Genomic DNA, 25,469 nt, shown 5'->3' on the forward strand with positions numbered 1-25,469 from the left:
AAAAATTTAGTTTAATCTATTAAAAATCATTCCTATCTTCTAGAAAGATCATAAGATATTTCTTTCTAGTTCAGATTCATAAAAAAAATAAAAATAAAAACGTAAAGAATTACAATTGCTCTCCTTCCAATTCATGACACACACAACGACATTTACAGCTCGTTAACACGGTGAGCCACTCTTGACTACCGTATAAAGCATGAACTGCAGCGGTACTCTGATCAGCGTTGTCGATGATGGAGAATCTCAGGTAGATAGAGTGAACGCCTTCGGCACCGAGGTTGAAAAGTTTGAGTTCTCTTTACTATGCGTGAAAGAAACATAAGAGATTCATCTGCATAACAGTTAATGATTCCGGTACACGATGTGCCTTGTACCGGTTACTACACGATGTTATAGCGTGCGCGCGCATGCGCATATTGAACCGAGATTGTGGCGGACAATCGCAAGCCACCTGTTTTGCTAGAATCTGATGAATAATTCTGTTACTCTGTATGTATCTCTGATAATTAAAATAATTAAGAATTTACCATTTTGTTTAATACGAAGAAAAGAAATTTTTTTTATCGAAAAGAAATTTTTTGGATCTAATACAATTGGATTACATATTTGAAGGTTATGTGTGTGAAAGTTAATAAATCTTAGATAAATAAAATAATTGTTAATTTTTTATAGATTGAAGATTTGGAGATTCAGGCATAAATTAAAAAATGCTACTATAAAATTATGAATTTTATTACGATGTTGATTCTAGAACATTAAATTATTATGATTTCAAATTTTTTTCAAGAATTTTAGTAAATTTTTTTTAAAGTTTTTCAATTCTTCCTTGAATAATGGACTGTTGAACTGATAGAAGCAGGTAATTTGCAATGGCAAAAAATTGATTGAAGAAACCTTTATCCTTTTCAAATGGAGGAAATATCTAGAAAGAAGATAAAGCGAACATTTGATTGAAATCCTGATGGTGAGGCAATTGTTTTTGCTTATTTTCTTGAAATAAAATAAATGATATCAAATGATATAAAAAAACATTATAACTATCAATCGCATTCACAATATTTCATATTATTTTACAATTATTGAATACGATAATTGATTAAAACTTATTTTATAAACTTTAAAATAATGATTTTGAAGATAAAAAGTATAAATCAAATCTTTATCTTGTTTAAAATTTTGTTAATCGAAGCGTTTATAAATTTTTTGAACGATAAAAACTTTTTATTAGGAGCAGAAACTATGATGCGGCAGTTGCCATTAAGCTATCCAATAAAGACACTTTTCCATGAAATTCTTGGAAGCAAATATCCTGATTGAACCGAAAAGAAATATTGTATAGTTATTTTTTGAGTTAAATTAAGCCAGCAATTTCGATCAAGTATCCTTTTAATCGATGAACCAGAATCGAATCAACATCTTTACAGCAACTTATCGTGTTCTCGATCGTTTATGAACCTAATCTTTATCGATATTTCTTTTAAGATAGTCATGATTTTCTGTTCAATTATTCAAAGTACATACTTTTATAGAAGGATCTCGATAAATCATGCTAGACTTCTAATATGAAAAGCAAATAGAAAATGAAATTTACAAGTTACAACTGCAGTTCAGTAAGATTATAAAGATTCAAAGATTCAACTAAAGTAAACATGATTTAAATTCTCGAATATGATATGGTATGTAATAATTTAATAATGTAATAATTTTCAACTTGATAAATAAAGACTTCAATTACAGAACAAGAAATGGATCTGATTGTTTAATTATTAGGCAATATACAAAAATTTCTTTTCTCAATTCATTTGAAAACTTGATATTATAAATTTGTTTTTACTTTTCTTTATATTTCATGACACAAAACACATTCATCAAAAAAATAAATATGATTTCTCTAGTGTTATCATTACAAACCTATATTTCTGGAATTATTCTGAAAAAGTATCCAGATAAAATAAGGGGAAAGGAGGCTAGAGAGATTTTTGCTAATTCATAACTTATGATTGAGTGGAATAGAAGATTGTGGAATGTTGAAGAATATGATAACGATGACTAAGCGGCTTATCTCTTATTGATGGCAAGTAAGTAGTCCGTATCATTACAATCCTGAAATCGATTCCGGAAAAAGACTCGTTCCACTTGGATTACATAATGGAATTTCTATTCCAAATCATTGAGCAATGAAGCGTTCAGAAATGGTTCAAAATTCGTTCAAATATATTTTTCTCTTTGTTTGAAAAAACAATTATATGTATATATATGTATATATATATCAACAATTCATTAATAATTTTTAATTGGAAAGACGATTTAGAGTAATTCATCTGAATGTAAAATTTCTATTATATTGAGGTAAACGTATAAGAAATAGTAAATTTAAAATCTGTTGGAATTGATTATATTTTATTATATATTAAATTGGTTAATTAACTATCAGATAATTAAGTTTGTATTTTTTGGTCAGATATTTAAAATATGTATTCTATAGAATTATTTCTATAGTGAATTACTATTAAGTTTGAAAATTTTTTGCAATCTATTGAGAATAATTTAGTTTTCAATTAAGTTTGAAATTTGATAATCGAGTGTGAATTTATTACATAGTTATTGGTTATTAGAAAATATTTTGAAACTGCTTATTGATATTGCCATATTTATGATTGACTGTTGAAAAAAAACCATATCTAAAATAATTATCTAAATAATTAATTTACATATATAAAATTTAAATCCAACATAGATCCCTATAAAATATGAAAATAAATGAATCTTTATAACTTGATTTTTTATTAATTGACCAAATTACAATTAATCAATACAATAATTTTATACAATTGCATGTTAATGAATTCATACTCATGCGTTTGTTCGAGTTTGTTCGAATAAAAGATACAATAAAACAATTGTCGATACAAATAAAATGTTCCGGTTTTATCGAAGCTATCTGCTTAATGGTCGATTAATAACCAATTAACATCGCATTTTCAAGTGAACCAGTCAGTTAACGATCAGGCAAGAACCATTATCGTGTTTCTTAGGTAAGACGAGGGCATCAAGAGGATATACTCCAGAAAAACGGCAGCGTCATTACGATGAACATTTGCAACCACTTACAGTGAGCCTGCGGGACATCGCCAACAACGGACAGTTTACTTCTATAGTACAGTTTGCGTGTCGTTATACAGTGAAATTGTTATGGATAAATTTTATCATTTTTCCGTTACAAGAGATCAAATTTGAATTTATAATAAAATCTGTGGATGAAATAGAATGAATGAATATTTATTCATATATAGTAAGTTACTTAAAGAAATATTTTTTATTTAAGAAATTAAAAATTTACCTTTCAATAGGATAAAATTTTATAAATCTAATATTTTTATATCAGATTTCAAGAATTTAGTTAAAATATTAGTTATTACATTATATACAATATTATATATACTATCATATATAAAATCAAAATTTATGAAAATTTTTTAATTAAAGTAATATTACTAATTTTCAGATTATTAAATAATCGAAAAAATGTATCATCACTTGAAAAACAAATTGAAAAAATTGAATAGCGCTGAAATCAAAGAAAATCAATGTTTCGAGTAAACCACTTAAACCGCACTCAATTTTCCTCAACTAATGTCTCCGTGTTCCTTAAGAACGTTCACGCGAGACTATCGATGCGAGGCGATAGTGTTGCAGCAGATTGTGGCCTCGGGGTGCGGTTGTGGTCGCAGCACGCACAGGCCCTCGTGGAATGATGCCGGACCGACATGACTGGAGTGCGCGCGCGTACTCAAAAGGGGCCTCTTGGCGAGGCGTCGGGCCCTGACACGCCACACATATTAGAAACGAATATAAATATATCGGGAGGCTCAGCAGGCATCGCGGTGCAATAGTGGGGATAGACGAACTCGTATTGGTGGCGTGGAAGTTACACACAGTGCAGCGGCGTAACAACCTGAGTTCGAGAACGGGCCTTCGTTCTCCCTCCCTTGAGGCGGCTTTCTAGCAGCCGGCAGCCGCCCTTGCCCCGCACCTCTCCTGCTCGTAGCGGTCCCATAGCATGCTCAGTGTCCGCCCGGCCTCAGCACGCCCGAGTAGGAAGGATGAGAACGCTGCTTCTAGAAGCTTTTTAATGCGATTCTATACTATTGCCAATTAACCGCGTGGGCCTTTAATTATCTATTTTTTTCATACATTCGCAAGTTTTGTGTGTATTTCAGCCTGAAGATCAATTAAAATTAAGTGTATACAACGAGAAGATTCTTGATGATTGTGTTTGACAGTTAATCGTTGATATTCCAATTTTGTGATACCGTTTTGTAACAGGATTAAAATCATTGTTTTTGAAAAATTGTTAGCAATTTTGGACCATATGGATCAGTGATTGACTGGGCTAAAGATATTTGAGATTTCGATTTATCAGGCTGGTCTCGGAATAGATTGACACGTCGCGTGTCAAAGCTTGGACGTGAAACAAATACGATCCACTAGAGAGAATGACCGTAGTGAGAGCGGTGATCGGAAATTAATGCTTAAGAGAGATAACTGTGTGAATCCCAGGCGGCGAAGGAAGGAAAACCGATAGATCGATTCGAGAATCAGCGTGAAACGTTATCGTTCGCTCAATTCCCTTTGTACATTCGGCCACACTGCCGCGTATTAAAACGTTAATCTCCGGCTGTACTACCGGTTATACGTACTCTTACAGATTGCCTCTCCTTCACCCTTCTTCGTCTCTCTTTCGATTCTGTACATTCTATCCTCTCTCTCTTCGCTTCATTCCTCTCTGTTGCTCCTTCCTCGCTTCGTCTTTGTCTCTTCCCTTGCTCTCCACTAGCTACTACCTTTCTTTTCTCCTTCCTTCCTCGCAGTACTCGCTTTCTCTATCTCTCTGACTTGTCCTTGTCTTGGAGAGTCCTCTTGGTGTTCTCTAAGAGCGCGTGCCAACCAGAGAAACCGAAAAGAAACATGATATCCCGTCATATGAACGTCAATGTTATCTTTTTGTCTTTGTCTTCCGTAAAACTGTAAAATTATATGGAATAACACATAGAGAAATAAGGATATCTTTTGACCTCGATGGAGTATTGGGTTGATGACGACATGCACGGAATCATCGAATTTCATCTTTTGGCTTTAACACTTTTTGGATTCCGAACACGATCCTGTCAACTCTTGAGACAGAACATGAATGAAAGAAGATTTATTTTTTATTGACGAAAAGATCAATTGCATACTAATTGCGATATCATTAATACAGGAATACAAAATGTTTGATATTAAAAGATGACCTTATTGAACTAAAGATTAAAAAAAAAAAAATTAAATCGATTAATTAATTACAATCAAATTATGCAATGAATCATAAATAATGCTCTTTACGAATATTATATCATTCAGATGACAATTATATAGATCAACTTCTACCTCGTAAATAGAAAGTAATGTCGAGTTTAGCGAGAAGACGGAAGACCTCGGTTCTGGGATCGAAAAGATGGTGGCAGGGTGGCTGCTGGGCGACCAGGAGCCACCAGGAAGCTTATCTTCGTAAACTTTACGCCAGGAAGAACGATCAAGTCAATAAAATAGACGATGAATCCGCTATTCAAAGGGATCTATCTACCAATTGGACGTCTAGTGCTGTGTATGAGTTGCCCTCTACCGACGAACATTATCTGGATGCCTTTTTGAGAAATCGTGAAGATGGAAACGAGGAAGATGATGTGGTTGGAGTTGTCGTCGGCTGTCCAGCTTTGGCCGCGGCTAGAACTAGTCCCACGGAGAAGTGTGTGGAATATCTGAACAATACTCATGACGTCGCAGCGTTTGAAAACGAACGCAGAATTACGGGAGAGCCAGTGGTAGCCGATTGCGGTTCTGTGCATTCGGGTTACGATGTCGCTGCTTCTGCAGAGTGAGTTAATCTCGTTTCGACCTGTTTGAGGGAAAGTTTTTTGTTTGGTAGCCTGTTTGATGATAGGAATATTACTTTAGTAATGTTCTTTTTCAGCAAAGCGGTTAAATTCTTTGAAAGAATGTAGAGAATGTGATTGCAAAATGTTTCGTATTATGTTGATTATTATCAATTTTAATGATTTGACGTTAGACATTTGAGATTTTGTTAAATCAATTGTAAAGGATTTCAAGAACTTCAGGAAGAGAATTTATTAATATTTCTTGATGATACTTAATAAATATTTTAGAAGATTTATTGATTAGTTACATTGAGTATATTACTTTAATGATTATTAGCTTATAACACTGCTCATAATATTTATATATACATATATACATATAATATATACATATATATATATATATAATAATAATATATACATTATATTTATACATGTATAGGAGCACTTCATAAATGTTTTGGAGATTTATTTTAAAGATTTTTTGATTTTTAATGATACTTAATAAATACTTCTAGATATTTATTGATGGTACATTACTTTAAAGTATATGTTATGATTATGAAGCTATCTAATTTATATCTACAAGTATAATAGCATTTCATAAATGTTTTAAACATCATAAATGTGTTAAATTAATGACGAACTAATGATTCAATGACAAGTAATATTTCTTATAGAATACATATAAACTTAAATTATTCGTTATAAAATTTATTACATTAAAATTAAATAATACTAATATAATAAAATATCAATATATATAATCTACATATATTCGATATCATTTAATTTTGATATTGTAATTATTATATTAGAAAGAAAGAAAAGTTTATTCTATTTAATCTTAAAATTGAATAGAATGGAAAAAATGAATTTTTGAAATAATAATATTTAATTTTTCAAATAATAATACAAATTCATAAATTATAATATTTATAAAGATTTTATTGCCAGATAAAAATAAAATTGAAATTAAAATTTGAGATTAATTTCAATTAAGATTATAAATTAAAATTTGATTCATTGTTTGAGACTAATTTAGAATAAAATTGTAGAAATTAATAAAAGAAATAAAATAAAAGCAATGAAGATTAGGATTAAGCTTGATTAAAATCTGATTTTTAATATTAGATCTAATAAACTATTAAAGAATATGATATCTAAATAAGTACTGTTTTAGTACGTAATTTGAGCAATTATCTATTACCAAACAAAATTTGCACTTTCTCATTGAAAATTGAGTTCCTTCATTCCATCATTTGTTCTTAAAATGAATTAGTTTTTAAATTAAAATTTTTACTTTAATTTTTATACAAACTTGTTCACTAGATCTCGCTGTCTAGTAGTTATATGAGATTTCGATGGAAACAAATGTTTTGCCGCTGGTTACTGTATAATCAGGCTTACCACTCGCCGCCAATTCATCGTCTTTCATGCAAATAGGCTTTCTTGTCACGGTATCTCTTGCAATCTTTCTCTTTCTCTCGTATCATGCATCTTGATGATAAACTACCTCCTAAATTGTACATGCGTACTTTTCGACTTGAAAGTGAATTAACGCGTTGTTCTTTTTTTTTTCTTTCTCTTCTTTCTTTTACGGATTAAATAAATTTTCTATCTATATGTGTAGTATATGTGCTCGTGTTTTTTTAATTGAACCAATATTATTATACCAATATTATATTGGCCTGAAATTACTAGATGTTGGTTTTAATTTTTGGTTCGAAGATAATATTTCAATTTTATTTAAATTTATTTTCTTCTCTATTTTTTTTTAACTAAAATTAAGGAATTTTAATGTTTCGTGTGTCCGTTAATTTTATTTTTGATTACATTCAGTTCTCTTATTTTTCAGTTGAAATTAAAGGATATATTAATTTTATGATTATAAATTTTTTTTCTTTATCAAAATTGAAGAGTATACATACAATCAAGATCTTTTAGTTTCTTCGAATTGATGGGAAACGAATTTATCACTTCCTCTGGAAAAAGAATGTATTCTTGGAACTTTTTGCTGCATTAATATGCAACTCGTGCTTTACTACATAAGTTCGTTATTGCATACCATATAAAAAATTTTTAATACTTTAGATATTAATTTAAAATCAATTAAAATTTTTTCAATATTGACGTTCTTATTATTATTTTTTTTCATGGTGATATACATCTCATTTTTAATATAAATTCATCATTTAGTAAATTCATGTTTCAATTATAAATAGATTTAGTTGAAATTCTTTCTTGGATTTAATTTTTCTTTTATAGACGAATCTATATTTTATATATTATATTAATAAATTATACATCATGCATATGTTAATTAATTTTATGTATTATATTAATTATTATAATTAATTATTTTATATTGATTAATATATTGATCAGTATTTTCTTAATTATGATTTTTTGTATTATCATTAAAATCAATGTGAATTTTTATTTTAGAACATTTTAAAAAATTTTATTTTATTATAATAATCTTGTAAAAAAGTAATAATAATGCAAACTTTTAATATAATAATTTATATAATATATAATAATTAGATAATAACATTTATCAATATAAAATTTAAATATTTCATAATTGAAGTAAAATTATCTGCTATAAAATTAAAAAATTATGTAGTTTCATACGTATAAAATAGAATTATAAAATTAATGTTAAATGAAATCTATTGTAAATTTACTATACTATAAAATATATATAATATTATAATTATTATAATAGTAAGTTACCTTACTATAAAATAAAAACTATAAAATTTAATAAATATAGATTTGGCAAATTTATTAGAAATAACTTGGATAACGCTAAAATAAAAATATACTGATATAAATTATCATGTTTTAATTAACATTCTAATTATTATTATTCATTATCAATTATTATTCTCAAATTATTTCATAAAAATAATATAATTAGCTATAAAAAAATATATACACATCTAAATTTTTCAAACTTCAAATTAATAAATTTTATAATTTCTAATCCATTACATGGATAAAAAATAAAACATAAAAATTTAATTTTTTACAAGCTAAAAAACTTTTCAAGACTTTCGATTCGATTCAAAAATCAGATATCAACTTATCTTTAATGCAAAATTAAACAATAAAGAAGGATCAAGGATCTGGTTATCTCTAGACCGCTTCACTTTAATCCAGAATTCTGATTTCAGAAAGGTGTGCAGAAGCTGCAGGTGTCCCAGGGAGGAACATCAGCGGACTTCGACGGAGGCGGGTGGTCCCTCGGGACTCGGCCTCGGTCCTGGTCCGCCGATGGCCATGGCCATGGCTTTCCAGAGTGGGGCCGCCGGTTCTTCTCATCAGGAACCCTTCAAGAGTCCCGTGCAACCGGCTCCGCCGGGCCTCGCCCTTCAGGAGGCCCTGATGCATCATCAGAGGCATTCTCAAAGCGACGATGACAGCGGATGCGCGCTCGAAGAATACACGTGGGTCCCGCCAGGTCTCAGGCCAGATCAAGTAAGAAAATAACTTACTTGACACGCTTAGAACACTGACATATTGATGTTCCCTTGATTGTAATCGATTTTATCTCTTCGTTCTTCATTTTTAAAAACTTTTTTCGCTTATTTTTAATTTGAAATATCTTCATTTTCTTTTTTCTTTTTTTTTTAAATTAAATCAAGAAAGTTGAATTAATATTAGATTTCTGTTGTTCATGATTTTATTAGCTATGCTATATGTTTAATAATTTTCTTATAAAATTTAATTCATAAATTGTAGATTGTACGTGCATAAAAAAAAGAAGACATATTTGCAAAATTTTGGATGAGTATAATTAAAATTTTTTACTTCATCAAAATAATCGTTTTTTTTTATTTCTTTAAATTTTAGACATTCTATTTATTCATTTTTTTTTTTATCTAAAATAATTCCTAATATCAATAAATTATTGTTATAATATTTATAAAAGATTTTTTATTTCATGCAAAAATACAAATGATAAAATTATATAATATTCCATTTCTAAAATATCAAATTTAAATTTATGTTGTCAAATGGTTATAAAAAATTAAAGCTTGCTTTTATTGCCATTATTCATATATTATGGATTATAGGTTCATTGCTCTTCCCTGTTTCGCTTCTATCTATATTTATTTTTTTACTGAATAAAAACATCAAAAGATATAAGTCAAAGATGATTCGAGTTATATCGATCCCGTAAGCGAAATAAAACATTATTACAGACTATTCTACTAATGTTTTGTTCAAGAGAGGAGACCGTCACGTGTCTCGTGTAACTGTAAGCATTTCATTTCTGAATTATTCATGAATGATGAATATCGAGCATCATGATATATATCTAAAGCTTTCAGCTTCTCTTCGACTAACCTCGTAAAACTTACTATGATTGTTATTAAAAAATGATTAAATTATTCTTATTTTTATTATTTTTTTTTTCACAATTAATATGGAAAATTTTATAGATAAATTCTATTTATTCCATTATTCCTTGTATAGTGATAAAAACAAAAAAATTAAGTACATATACGTGTAGATTAAATCTCATATAATGCATTTTCATATCACATAATCTAAGAGCTACGTAGTAGTTTCAAAGCTATATTAAAATACACATATATATATATATATATATATAATATATATATATATATATATATATAAATTATATATAAATTTTTATATATATTATTTTTATAAAAATTTGATACTATTTTTATCACTTTTATATTGAAAGTTCTGTTATTATATAATTGAAAATTAACATTACAGATATTAATAATAATTTTATATCTATATTTATAATGATAGAATTTTCTAAAGAATATATTTTTATATTATTCTTGTACATATTGTTATATAGCATTATATATCATGTAATTAAGTATCTGATTTATTGCTGATAATTCATAACATGAAATATAAAATTCTTTAAAATAATATAGTACATTCTTTATCTCTATTTATGATAATTATCTAAAGCAATAATTTGAGTTCTATTTATCTACATATATCTCTATGAGATTTATTGTCAAAGAAAAATAAAAATAAATAATTCAGTATCGTTGAACAGCATTGAAAAACAGTTTTCAAAAGATCAATTAATTTTCTCTCATTACACATAAATACTTTTTATCAAACGAATCTTCATCTCTTCAAGCAAACAACATTATTTCTAATGCAAAGATTCTTGTAATATATTTTCTATTTGATAAATAATAATAAGAATTTTATAATATAAAATTTTATTTCATAAAAATAAGAGAAAAGAAACTTATGAAACAGATTATAACATCAAATTCAATATCAATATCAAAAGTATTTCCTTTTCAATTCTAAAACAATATAATAACGTCGTTTCTACAATTTCTATAAATTTTTAAATCTAATTTCTAATTATATTATATTTTTTAAGGTTTAAAAAAAAAAAAAAGATTCAAGCTTACAACTTACTATTTACGTCAAAAAAAAGAAATGTCCTCCTGTTATTCAACTACCAAATTAATCTTCTTCCTTTCTTCCTCGAAAACACCATACCCAATATATTTAATATTAACATATCATGGTAGCCACATCTCAGCCAGAAAAATCTGCTATAATACTTCACAGCATGTTGCTCTTAATTACCATTTTCTCGCGCCATGTGTCACAGGTACACCTGTACTTCAGTGCACTACCGGAAGACAAGATCCCGTACGCGGGCAGCGCCGGCGAGCGGGAACGGGTGAAGCAGCTGCTGCAACAACTCCCACCGCACGACAACGAGGCACGGTACTGTAGCGGGCTAACCGAGGAGGAGAAGCGGGAGCTAAGGGTGTTCGCCGCGCAGCGGAAACGCGAAGCGCTTGGACGAGGACACGCGAGCCAGCTGGACAGGCCCCACGGCGCCGGATGCCGCGAATGTAGCAGGCCGATCGCCGCCGGCGAGATGGCAGTGGCCGCGAGCCGCGCCGGACCATCCGCCCTCTGGCATCCGGCCTGCTTCGTCTGTTGCGTATGCAGGCAGCTGCTCGTCGACCTGATATACTTCTGGAGGGATGGCAGGCTATACTGCGGCAGGCACCACGCGGAAACGTTGAAGCCGAGATGCTGTGCTTGTGACGAGATCATACTTGCCGACGAATGCACAGAGGCGGAAGGGAGGGCGTGGCATATGAGGCACTTTGCGTGCCTCGAGTGCGATCGGCAGGTAAACATTGAATATGAAAATATGGCGAATATATCGGTAATTGAAATAATTAGGAACATCGAGACTTTAGGTCAGATAGGAGCGAATGATTTTGATGATTGTATTGAATTTCTTCTTTTTAAAGGTATTCGAATCGGATCAGCATGTGAATCAATTGCCATGAATCTGAAAAGTTCACAAAGACATAAATATGTGATGTTTTTCTATGATTTTTCAATTGGTTAATCAATTCAATTATTCAATTATTATATGTTCCCTGTTTTATAATGAAATGTAGAGCTTCGCAGAGAAACAGTATGATATCCAAGTCAATGATTATTTTTTGAATCTAGCATTACTATTGCACTGAAATTAATAAAAAATTTATGAGAACAAGATTATTATTAGAAGAAATAGAGTATTTTTCTTCATTTTTTATAGTTAAGCTTATTGGAATGATAAAATGATAAGTGTAGATTAAATTAAGTTATTAGAATACATCAATTATTAGAATAGATCAATGAGGTTTTGTTAAATATTTCTTATTGTTATTCAAAGTCAATTATACAATTCTGTTTCGTCTCTTTCAAATACAGTTAAAAATGATGTTACTAACTGTCCATGAATATTAAGCGAGTGAAATTCATGAATTATGTATTATGCATTTATAAGTAAAAACGAATATGTGCATCTCAATATTGATAGTTAAACACTTATTGCTAAATATATATTCAAGATGTTCAAATTCATTTCTATTTTTTAAGTCGTTCTTTAACATTTCTATCAAAAGTATAATTTAATAAGTAATAAAAATAAATTGTTTCTCATTCTCAAAAGTAAATCGATGAATTCAAAACTAGAATTTAAAAAGTACTGTTAAATAGAAAAAATAAATATCTCATTTGGTTTCACAATTTATAACTTTTGATCTATATTAATGGAAATTATCTCTTCTTACTTATCGTACACGATTAATCAATGCTTGGCTTACACGTTTACTTAATTTCTCACTATCAGATTAAATCGTATGATAATACATATTGTAATTTTATCACTTAAAACGCATTAACTACACACAAGAATCTATATCACAAGTATTTTATTAAATATATATGAATAAAAAACTTTGAAAAAAAAGCAGATGCTATTCTCATCTAGTAAACGTATTGAGTGACAAGCAAAGGGCAGCAGTTTATTGACGCTTTTTGCGACATAACAATTATTTACATCAGAGGAGATGTCCTCCGAGAGTCATTTGGGATGGAACGGCGGAACGATTTAACTGTCAGCTTCAGAACTGCGCCCTTTATATTCCCATGATACCCGTCCAGGACATGCGACACGATAATTCATTGAATCAAGGTGTCGATAAATGTCACGATCATACAGATGATTATACACTACACGAAACATCTTATCGGCCGATCTGATTCGATAATGAACAATGGAATTAAAATTACGATCGACACAAATTGTGTGTTGCCATTTCTATACTCTGGAGATCTGTGATTATCCAGTATGATATGCTTGTAACAATGTATCAAACTTCGAAATGGATTAATAAGAATGAATGGAATTTGATAATGAAAGCGTGTCTTTTTTTTATTTTGTTAAATCGTTGAGAGATGAAGAGAATGATGAATAATTGTAATTTAATAAATAGATTTTTAATATTTTATCGATTAATATTATGATGACTATATATCTCTACATATGATATTGATAGATTCAATTTTGCATATTGAATAATAATTATATAATTAAATCAAAATTTCTACATTGCTTAAAATAAAGTAAAACTATCTTGAACTAAAGTTTTAAATAATTCCTTTATTTTATTTTTCTCTGGTATTTATTCTAAAAAATTTTAAATAATTAAATAATAATAATATAAATTTAAATGATTTTAGATAAAAAACTAATCTACTTTTTATTATGAATTATTTATTCTAATATAATATCTTACTACTTTTTTATTTTCCTAATAAGATAAATATGTTTTTAATCCTGACCATCAATATTGATAATGATTTAAAAATACTTTCATACACACATAAAAATATAATTAGTTATTATGCTAATAATAGGCGTATTTTTTAATAATTCATTGAACAATTTCAGCTCGGGGGTCAAAGGTACGTGATGAGAGAAGGCAGACCTTACTGTCTCCGATGTTTTGATGCCTCGTTCGCCGAGTATTGCGACAGTTGTGGCGAACCAATTGGTGTCGATCAAGGGCAAATGTCGCACGAGGGTCAACACTGGCACGCAACCGAAGCTTGCTTCTGTTGCGCCACTTGTCGCACATCCCTTCTTGGACGACCATTTCTTCCACGGAGAGGTGCCATTTATTGCAGTATTGCCTGTAGCAAAGGGGAACTACCAACGACGCCAAGTGATTCTTCTGCTGGACCACCACCACCACCACCTTCCTTCCTTAGGTAATCATTGTTCAATTCATTGTTCAAACTTTTATATGATTAAGAATGAAGAATTTTTTAAAAAGTACAATTAAAAAACTTAAATTAAGTTTAATTTAGTCATCATATTTAATTGTTGGTTGAGAATTTTTATTATTATAAAAATTTTTTATATGCAATATTACACTTGTTTCATTTAATTATCTGCTTTTTAATTTTTCTGTCTTTTTATTGAAAATTTTATTCTGACAAAGCAAAGATTCATTGTTCTAATTCATTTTAATGATCTTTAAGTTTTAATTTTAATTAAGAATTCATTTTATCATTCAATTTATAGAACTGGCCGGAGACCACCACCTCCAAGCGAAGGTTCCTCGAGTCCACCACCCCCACCACCACCTCCACCACCACCTGGATCCAGACATACTCTCTGTTCACCACGTAATTCACCTCGGATGAATAGAAAGCATCAAACATCTGCTTCTCTAGCGACAACACCTACGCAAAGCACTTTAAGCCCTGAATTTCCGGTTGAAACGTTTCCTTCGAGTAGTTCCAGATCAAATGGTCTTGATCGTGTATTACTCGAGAGGAATCTCGAAAGACTTCTTCAGGAACGTAGTTCTCATCCAGAAGAAAATCGTAATGAATTGGGAAGGTAAATTAGTTTGTCAATAAATTAGTTTTTTCAACAAAATTAAAATAAAGATTTAAAATTGTTTCTTAACTTTAAAAATATATTCCTATGTAGAATAATGCATAGCAATAATTCAAGATCAATTAATATCAATCATAGAATATAAGATTTTTAATTATAAAAGCGATTATTTTTATTAATAAAATCACAAGAATATTATGAAAGTATTTATATAAAAAAAAGTTATACAAATTAAAGTTTTCTTTTAATTAATTATAGTTAAATGTCAGTAAAAAAAAATTCAACTGTTTCTTTAAATTATACATAACAAACTAATCTATCAAACTAATTAATCTATTTATAATTACAATATAATTACTGCAATACTGTTCACAAAACAAAATCAAACAATCACATAAATTAACCATTATAAATCTTTTTTTCATAGGTTGATGCAAGCGAGAGATCGTGAGCCATTAAGATGCATCCAGAATTGCGCTCCTTCCCATGCATCAAGCATGCCAGAGCTACCACCACCTCCCCGACCATCATCTGGAGCATCAGCATCGGCATCAACGTCTACATCGACCGGTGTTGTCGCGACCGGGGTTGTGCTAGAATCGGCGACATCGCCTACGACCCTCATTGTCGGTCAAACCGACCCTCCGACACCAACATCGCGGCGCGTGCGGTTTCAGGGTGACTTGGACATGAACGATCACGCGGCGAGTTCCTCCCGTGTTCCCCTGTCGCCTGATAATGATAGGAATTCGTCATCTTCGCCTTCTCCTCCGCTTACATCGCTATCGAGAACAAACGTGTCTCGATCGAGAAGCTTACAATCGGAGGAAGTGGCTGACACATCCTCTTGGGGTGTGTAAATTTTCTTGTTTTGAATAACGCAACAAAATTCCAAAGAAGAATCAATTATACCGAGACAAAAAATGTTAAATCTTTTAAAATGTTTATCTTGGCTATAATATAGTGAAATTTTAAAAAGATTGATAAATCAATTGAAAAGAAAAAATTCTTGAAGTTTTTTAATTTTTATTCTATTGTATAGCACAAGAATTATATACATTATATTTATTATGTTATCTATTTTTAATATATGTGTAATTGTTGTGTTATATTTATTGTATATATGTATTATTGATATAAATTTATTGTTATATATACTATATTATTCTATCTAGTAAGCATGATTTTTTTTTACTGTTTAATTAATTCATTAAACTGTCTATAATTATTTTATTTATATTTATATTTATATTATATTTATGATTTAATGAATAGATTTTTAAAATGTATACTTATTACATTTTTTATGATTATTATATTAACTTTATGATTTATTCCAGGTATCGCTGGAAACTCAAAATCGAGGATAGACGGCGAAGAAGAAGACATTGAATCCTGCTGTTCCACCTGTAGCTCGTCAAGCAGTTCCGACGAAGCTGCAGCTTATGCCTTACCTCCAAGGAGAGCATATGGCGGTGTTAGAATCTCTTACGTGCCCAATGATGCAGTTGCATGTGCAAGGAAACGTACACCGACATCCTCGACGTCGAATCAAACGCAGAGAGATACAGATAAATGCATCGTATCCTGATGATATCTTCGAGAGTGTAGAATAGTTTTTATATCAATGTATTACCTCGAGGAAAATTTTTGTTTCGCGATTATACGACGTGAGGAATAGATTCGTGCAAGTCTCGAATCGACGAACAACGCGAAACATGAACGAACACAAATAAAAAGAAGAGTTCCTAAAATCGATGTAACCGAGATTTGCAAAATTTTTCACAGTCGAGACTCGACTTTGAGTGCGAACTAAACTCCAGAGAGGATTTTTAATATATTCCTCGTGTACATAGTTAAAACGTACTTCCGATACGATCACTCGTGAATACCAAACAATCGCGAAGATCGCGCTTCTCCTTCTATTTTTATTACCCCGTTGAATGTATTTTATAATTACGATGACGATAATATTATATTTTATTACCATTGCCATTCCTAATAAATAACATTTTTAACAAGTGCCGTGTTCTTCTACAAGATTCGATTGTTCTGTAATTTTTTCAGACAACGATCTGTGATAAGAGCATTGGTTACAAAGACTCTACTTCACATGAAACAATTACAAGTATTTAACCGTGATGCAACTGCATTACGTTATGCTATAAGTACAAATGAAGAGCGTTCGGACCGAGATGTAGACAATCTGAAAAGTATTCGCAAAATAAATTGAAACGAAGTCTATGGAAGTAATTGTGTCGTGATATTGATATTAATCACCTTCTTTTCTTCCATATATTTTTATATAAACTAAATTAATATATATATATATATATATTTCAAATTGATTATATGATCGAAGGAGGGATTTTCTTGTTAATTTTCTTTGAGAGATTGTATTTTTAGAAATATTATATTGTTCAAAAATCTTTAACATTACATAAGCTAGAAATCAAAGTAAAATCATCTTACAATTTTCCTATCAAATTTATAGATTTATTTCAAAATTAATTTTCTTAAATTTTATCCTATTTCACTAATCTTTATTCAAAGAACAATCAACCAAATTAATTCAATAATATTTTTCTATATTGAAAATATCGCTTTCTATTTGAATCTAAGGTAAGATCAATTATAAAATAATGTTTGGAAAGCTCGTAAAAACTTTGTTCAACAATCGTTCTACAAAATGTGCGTAACCTACAATCGAAATTGCGGATAGAAATCAGTATGGTGTACTATGTTAACAACTGCAAGATCTAACAGTAGACGAAACTACGCGATGTCTGTCGTCTGATTAGAAAGAGGAGAAAAATGAAAACGCACGGTTGAGCAGCGAAAAGAGCGAAAGTGGTTTCTCTCAGCACGAGACGCCTGTTGTTATGCCACTATCTCGGCTACTTGTTATACTCATAAAATCTCTCTCTTTCTCTCCCCCTCTCTCCTTCTCTCTAACTTTCTCTTATTTCACGCGAGAGAGATCTCTGGTTTATGACTGACCGTCAGAAGAGCCAGAAGAATAAGCTACGCCGATTTATTATCTACGAATATTTCTAATCAAAGATCGTGCCATGTTACGAAAGACAGAAATGCTATATTAGCGTACGGTATATATCTACAATTCATATTTCGCATCTCAGCTTATCGAATACTTTAGATGAATGCGTGTTTGAATGAAATTACATGATTATGTCATGATAATCCAAGAAAACATAGAATTATGTAATTGCTCTAAGAACTCTCATGACCTGCAAAGAGATTATGTAGTTTAAATGAATTTTGTAAAAATTGATTAATTTAAAATAATGTTGAAAGAGATGAAATTTTATTTTATTTGAAAAGAAAAGTAGTAAAAGAAGTTTAATTTTAATTTTATAAATTAAAAGAATTATTTAATCTGTGTATGATTTTGTCTTTTTTTCTTGCTTTTAAGGATTTACTTCAACAAAATATGAAAAACTATAAAAATTTTGGAAAATATTTTTCTTTTATTTTATGTATCATTAACATGTATAATTTAAAAAAGTTAAAATAGTCTGAAATGAAATGTCGTTATAAATCGCATATTTGAAACAATTTTACTGATCAATTATGCAAATATGGACATTTCTTGAAACATTTTTCTTATTCATCATATTCACTTCGCTAATGCCGTTAATATTATTAAATATAAAAAATATAAATCTGCATAATTATTACTCATTTAGAAACCAACTATTTAATTAAATTTATTAAATCATCATATTTAAATAATTTAATAATTAAATTAACAATTTAAATAATTAATTTAAATATGATAAACTTTAAAAAAATTAATTAAATCCTAATGATCATATTTTTACATTTGATATATATAATAATACTTAATACATAATACGGTAAGTAAATAAAGTATAAAAAAGTTTTCATAAAAAAATATATAACATTAATTTATATAAATGGAATTATATATTATGTTTAATCCATATTCATTAAATTATTTCTATATAAATTTCATTTTGAAGATTAATGTTATATATATAGTACAAACTAGACTAGGATTGTGTAATTATAAATAATTCGTGATACTTGCAAATATTTAAAGGAGAATGTGTTCTCGTGTAGATATTCTTTTTTCAATCTTTTTCAAGCACAGATTATCTTGCTGTATTATAGTCTTGTATTGTTTCCATAGATTCATTTGCGATGTACTAGTTTCTTTCAGCACATTCACCTGACACTATAATAACAGAGATTCATATACAAAACAACTTTTAAAGTTAATTCAGACGATGTGATTTTTTGATTGATTCAATTATTTTACTGAATTGGAAATAAAACATTCATGCGATTCTCTATCTTTATTGAAAATTCAATTTTCACGAGTATATGTTTATTTTTTGTAATGCTAATTCTTTTAAATTTTTATCTTCATAAGAATCTAATTCCACATAACAAATCTTTATTTTATTGATATTATTAATATAATTCCATTTTTCCATTTCACTTCGTTTGAAAATATTTTTTCATATATATGATAAAAAACGATAAAAAAATGAATTTTACTACATCAATATATTTTTAAGATATCGAATGATTTTATACCAAATTCATCATATTATACATAATACGAAAACTGTTCTGATTATTGATAAAATCAAATGTTAAGAATGAATAAATCGGTGATTTTATTGTGTACACATATTATTTTTAAAATAGTATATAGTAATACAAGATGATAAAACAATTGATTCAAATGATCAATTCTTCATACTGTCAAGAAACTTTTACTATAATAACTTGCACATATCAAAATGAATCGATTAATTCATATATTCGAGAACTAAATGAAAATAGAAAAGTGTGAATGTTGCTTTCGATTATTATCGATTTGCTAAATTATCGAATAAATTAAAAAACTATATTATCTTTTTAATATCTTATTATTTTTTTAAACTATAAATAATATATATATATATTATAAATATTTTAATAATAAAGAAATAAGAATCTAATTTAATAAAAGAAATTATTAAGAAAACATTCATTATTAAAAATCATTATTATTATTACTTCTATACTTTTATTATGAAATTCTTTAACATTTCTCAACAAATTCTAAAACTCTCTATTTATGTTTTATTTATATTCTACAGGACTTAAATGATCACATGTACTATGTACAATTTTTCCATTTTGCTTATCTCCTAACCTAAACTTGCCAAAAAAGGCACAACAAATACACATATAAAATATTTATGAACCATGGAATGTAATAGGAAAGAATGGCTGGAATGACAGATCCAGTAACCATAAATTTAGCTATATGCAATTATGCGATTTCATTTATACTTAACACTTTCGTCAATGTCTAATGACAACACTGACATGAAAATATATTCTGTAGGCGAAATTGTGATTTCCTTGCCGATATTTTTTCCAACTTTCTATAATACACTATATATTACCACATTAATTTACATAATATTAAGAATTATCTATTTAATCAAATAATTTTATTTCAAATAAGTTAGATTGTGGGTTGTGCTCATTATAAATTTCTCTATCTTGTGAAAAAATATAGGAAAAAACACGATAATAAAATTGAAATAAAATTGCATAAAAATTTCGAGATTAAGTTTCGATGAAATTGTTATCAGAATCATAAATTATAAGTTAAATCAAAATTATAGGTTATTTACAAAGGGTATAGGTTGTTTAAAAGTTCAGAAACATTTTATTTATTAAGAATTTAAATTCTTTTATTTTAAATATCAACTAAGAAAAGAATTTATAAATACAAAATCAGTAGAAATAAGAAAAAAATTTGAATTATCTTCGAATCGTGACTTAATCTCTATTGTAAATTATACTCAAATTAAATTCCATAAGATATCCACAATGAATCTTGATCGTTTCTTTTACATTTCATCTTACTTAAATCACAGAATTGAATCTTGATTTCCCGTTACAAGAAGTCTGATTCATGCGCAAGTTACGCCAAAGCGATCGACGCAAAAAGAGAACGCATTCTTATCTAGCTAACTCTATTCATAGCCATTCCACTAGATGTTGACATTCTTTGTGAATACGCCCAAAAGACGTTCGAGCGAGAATCACTAGCCAATATCGATGTCAAGAAACTCGATTAACCGCGAGAAAAACATAAACGCATATACAAAGAGTTCGCACTTCACGTCATTCGGTTGTGCTTGATATTAAATATAATTTTTGTAAAGAAATTTTTGCGAAATAAGTTGATTAGTGATTAAGTATGCGCGATTATGTAATATTATATCAGACATTTTGTGATGTGATAATATGAAATATTTTTATTCTATCCAGTGGTATCATTAATGAAATTTTATGAAGAATATATAAGAAAATAGCGAGAAATTATTTTGAAAATAAATGTATTTGAAAATAAAATAATTTTCTTTTTTAATTAAGAATTATAATATTATATTTTATAATTATGCAGATTTTAGAATTATTTAAATTATCTTCCTGTATAATGTATGAGAATATGAATTTAACATTGTAATATTAGAAAATAGAAGAAAACATTCGTATTTCACATATAACTCACAGTTCAATGCAACAATGATAAAGAGTATTAAAAAAGATTGTTAAAAAAAATACAAAAATTGAACAAAAAAATTAAAATAAAGCGTGATTTGAGAAAACAAATTATAAAAAAAATAATAAAAAATATAATATTAATATTCAATAAAACCTATTTTTTACATTAAAAATAAAAGAACATAAGTTAAAAGAGCAAAAAAGAGAAATAATAGTACTATTCGTTTTACAAAGATACGTCGAAAATTTCACCTGTCAATGGTTGATTTCATTATATAGCAAGAGCATGTCAGATATTGAATTGTATGAGTTAATCATACATGATGCAAGTAGGCTGACTTTTATAAAAACAAACGATTTGCGCGATGGTACAATATACCATGTATAATTGGTCAGCATATTGATAGTAACTCGTGAAATATTCCAACAAATCCGACATACATTCCAGTACTCGGCTACTTACGTTTCACCTTACTGTGGAATGCAGTCACCTTGTGGCAGGTGTACGTCCTCAAAGGTTTCAACTTCGTACTTTCCCCAATTTGAATTCAAATGTGTATCTCTGTCGTGATAGCAATCAACAAGATCTTATTAAAGTAATCGTTTCGATTTTGATTTTTTTTCTTTGTATCATAAAATAGAAGTGAAATATTTGATTAATATTCATAATTTACATTTGATTAATATTTATACTTTAATTTAAAAATTGTTATTATTTCAATACATGAAATTCTTTAATTATTATTTTTTTAATTATTAAATAATCGAGAAATAAGATTAAAGAAAAGATTAATTTTATCGTAAGTGATTTTTAAAAATTTTTATTTTATAACTTAAAATTAATAGTAATATTAAGAATACTTTTAATATAATTATTATATTTTTTATTTTTTTCTATGAAAAATTTAAATTTTAATATTTAAATTTAAAAAATATATTTATATTATCACGTCATATACTTATGAAGATAACCATAAAACTTTATTTTTATTCATAGATGCATGTGATAGAAATTGATAGATTGTGATTGATATAACTTTCAGTGTGGACAATAAATCGGACAGGAATAGTGATTTTGAACAGATGAATATTCTACATTATCTATATTTTACATTATTTTACATTTTAATAGCATGTAAGTATTAATCATTTTTCTTATATTGTAATCAACACAAAAATAATAATAATAATAATAAATATAAGAAGAATATGATATTAATGTACAATGTGCTCTAAATCCTAATTATCTAACAGAATATGGAAATTACAGCAGCTGTTCTAAATACCAAGATGAATATTTGAATTTACAACAGATAAGAAAATAAAATAAAGAAACAAATTACATAGAATAATTTTGGATTAGATACGCACGCATAAGAATCGAACTAACGGGTCCATGAAGCTCGTTTACGTGACCTCTGAGCGGTCATCCCGCAGTTAAATGCGCGAGAGGCTTTCTCCAAGGATTGGAATGCGGCCTCTCCCTCTGCCCAGCTCTCTGATTCGCTTCGAGACAAGCAAGGAGATACATATGTCGACCTCAAGATCTATTCTTTAATCAATTAAAATGATTTTAATTCTTTCATAATAACTAAATGCTGGAAAATCAATTTCCGTTGGCTTCGAGTAAATCAATTAGCAATATCTATGTTCATATTTTATGTCAATAATACAATGTAAGTTGATGTTAATAGATTACAAATGTTATTGATACATTTTTATACATATTATATATATATAAAATATGTATAAAAATTTTATAAAAATTAAATTTAAAAATTATTTTAGATATCTTGAATTTCCTTGATTTGTTTTTAAATCTTTAATTCTTTTTTAATTAATCTTTAAATTTTATGAGTTTGTTTTTATGTCCTGGAATTATTAATATTTAAATATTTTGTTGATCTTTTAACATCAGATTAAATTCCTAAATTTTAAAATCCCTAAATCTTTTAAAATTTAAATTGTGAATTTCCAAACTCTGAATCATTTGACTTTTATTAATTATTAGAATTTGAAATTCTTAGATTTTAGTAGCTGAGATTTTAAACTTTATATTTTCTTTAAGATCTTGAAATTTATGAATTCTATTTTTATTTAAATTTTAAACTTTAAATACTTCATACCATAAATTGTTAATGTCCTTTATATTTTTCTACATTTTGTTTTTTTTTTACTTTTTCATATTAAAAAAATTTCGTTCTTAAGATTCTTAATAAAAATCTTGAAATTTTTAAATGTCTTTATGTAATATTATATAATATAAAAAAATATATTTTTAGCCTCTGTATCTATATATCTAAGAATTTCCTCAATTGCAATTTCTCTGAAAGAATTTACAACTCTTCAAAATGTCGATATCGTTTGGTAACAAACTTTTACCAAGCACAGAATGTAAGACCTGTTTGCCAGTCTGCATGCAGCCTAAGGCGCGAATGAACACCACTCGATCGAGCTGTAGGCTACCGCGTGCCGGAGCTGCTCGCTTTCCATTCCGATCGAGAGGTTTTGCTCTTGCTACAAGTTAAAATGTACAGGCTCAGGTATAAACACTAGCTAAGTCGTGCTTGTCGGGCATGCTTACTACGCGAGTAAAACCATCTGAATGAAATTAATTTCCGTTTGAAAGATACCCATAGATCAATGATATCGAAATACTGATTTCTGTGAAGGTTAAATTGCATAAATTTTTCGTGATCAGAAACATAAACTTGTAGAATTTCGTGATTGAAGTTGAGAAATATGTTTTCTTCTTTTTCTTTTTTTAAGAGAAGTCACGTTCCTTATTTTATAATTTTCGTAATTATCTTATTTTAGAGTATTCTTCACTTTGATGATGAATGAATAGATTACTCTTAAGATTTATATCATATAGGTAATCATGTTATGAGTGATATATTACATGTAATATCGTTAATTTTTGTTAAGAATTAAGAAAGCAGACAAATAAGTTTTAATAACTTGCTAGTTATGTTTTCAATTTATAATAGTATTTAAAATTTCCAAATTTGAACGTATAATATATTCAAAATCATTTTATCAAAATTATTTTAAGGTTATATTTATATTACATATTATGAAATATGAATATGAAATGAATTATAAATATCAATTAACAGAAATGATAATTGCTTAGATATTAATTATATTGAATACCAGATATATATATTTATTCAAATTAAATTTGATGAATAATAAAATATTATTTAAAGATTAAACTTATTTTGAATCATTTTCATCGTATTATTCAAAAAATTTGAAATAAAACAATGAATATCATATAATGCTCTTGTTAGAGCTATAATAAGAGCAGACTATATTTTTTAACTTTAAATTTGGAACAATTAATTGAGAAAGAGAGGAAGTCATACACACAGGAAATTTGAAAATTTTCTCCTAACTAATAAATATAATAGATATACATGTAGTATTAAATTTTTTATTGTTTTTTAAAGCATAACAAAAAATCTTTCATGCAAATTTCAAATGTTTTATAAAAAATTTCATAAGATGATAAAAATATATTACAATATTAAATGAACATTATTTTTATTCTGTGAAAAATATTATGCTATTAATTTTAATTATAAAAATAAGAAAATAAAAAAAAAATAAACAAAATATTTTTAATAAAATAATAGAAATACGTATCATAATATTTTGTAATTTCGAACAATTGAAATTAAAACAAATAGAATTATTTTTTATCAAAAAATTCGGAATGTATAATTTTAAATATGAGATGTCAAACTGCT

General features: G+C 28.1%; 1 protein-coding gene and 2 long non-coding RNA genes across 17 annotated transcripts in view; all 3 read left to right on the forward strand.

The window, feature by feature from the left end:
* Positions 1-17,406, forward strand: part of LOC100863451 (uncharacterized) — a 93,429-nt gene extending 76,023 nt beyond the window's left edge. For 6 of the 9 annotated variants that reach the window (XM_086912668.1, XM_012486288.3, XM_086912669.1 and 3 more), the window contains 6 exons: positions 9,101-9,404; positions 11,560-12,096; positions 14,197-14,516; positions 14,833-15,153; positions 15,581-16,005; positions 16,494-17,406. In XM_086912668.1, the coding sequence (XP_086768794.1) occupies positions 9,101-9,404; positions 11,560-12,096; positions 14,197-14,516; positions 14,833-15,153; positions 15,581-16,005; positions 16,494-16,744 (2,158 nt within the window). In that variant the 3' untranslated portion in view covers positions 16,745-17,406. Of the gene's footprint in view, positions 1-3,379; positions 5,918-9,086; positions 9,405-11,559; positions 12,097-14,196; positions 14,517-14,832; positions 15,154-15,580; positions 16,006-16,493 lie in introns of those variants that run through there. The other 3 variants (XM_086912672.1, XM_086912673.1, XM_003693460.4) reach the window with 2 other exon arrangements.
* On the forward strand, positions 146-3,274 carry LOC147656933 (uncharacterized). Its single transcript, XR_015293488.1, has 5 exons — positions 146-967; positions 1,232-1,381; positions 1,518-1,679; positions 1,899-2,081; positions 3,039-3,274. It is a non-coding gene; the product is annotated as an uncharacterized LOC147656933 (long non-coding RNA).
* Positions 17,407-21,209: 3,803 nt separating the features above from the next.
* LOC116414346 (uncharacterized) lies at positions 21,210-24,012 on the forward strand. Of its 7 annotated transcripts, none has more exons than XR_015293442.1 (3): positions 21,210-21,404; positions 22,758-22,849; positions 22,985-24,012. It is a non-coding gene; the product is annotated as an uncharacterized LOC116414346 (long non-coding RNA). The 7 variants fall into 7 exon arrangements; XR_015293437.1 differs by having other exon boundaries at positions 21,257-22,231; XR_015293438.1 differs by having other exon boundaries at positions 21,261-22,217; positions 22,969-24,012.
* The last annotated feature ends 1,457 nt before the right edge of the window (positions 24,013-25,469 follow it).

Source organism: Apis florea, unplaced genomic scaffold (assembly GCF_048593485.1).
Source record: "Apis florea isolate Af1SG1 unplaced genomic scaffold, ASM4859348v1 contig_3493_pilon, whole genome shotgun sequence".
In the NCBI taxonomy this organism is placed as follows: Eukaryota; Metazoa; Arthropoda; class Insecta; order Hymenoptera; family Apidae; genus Apis; species Apis florea.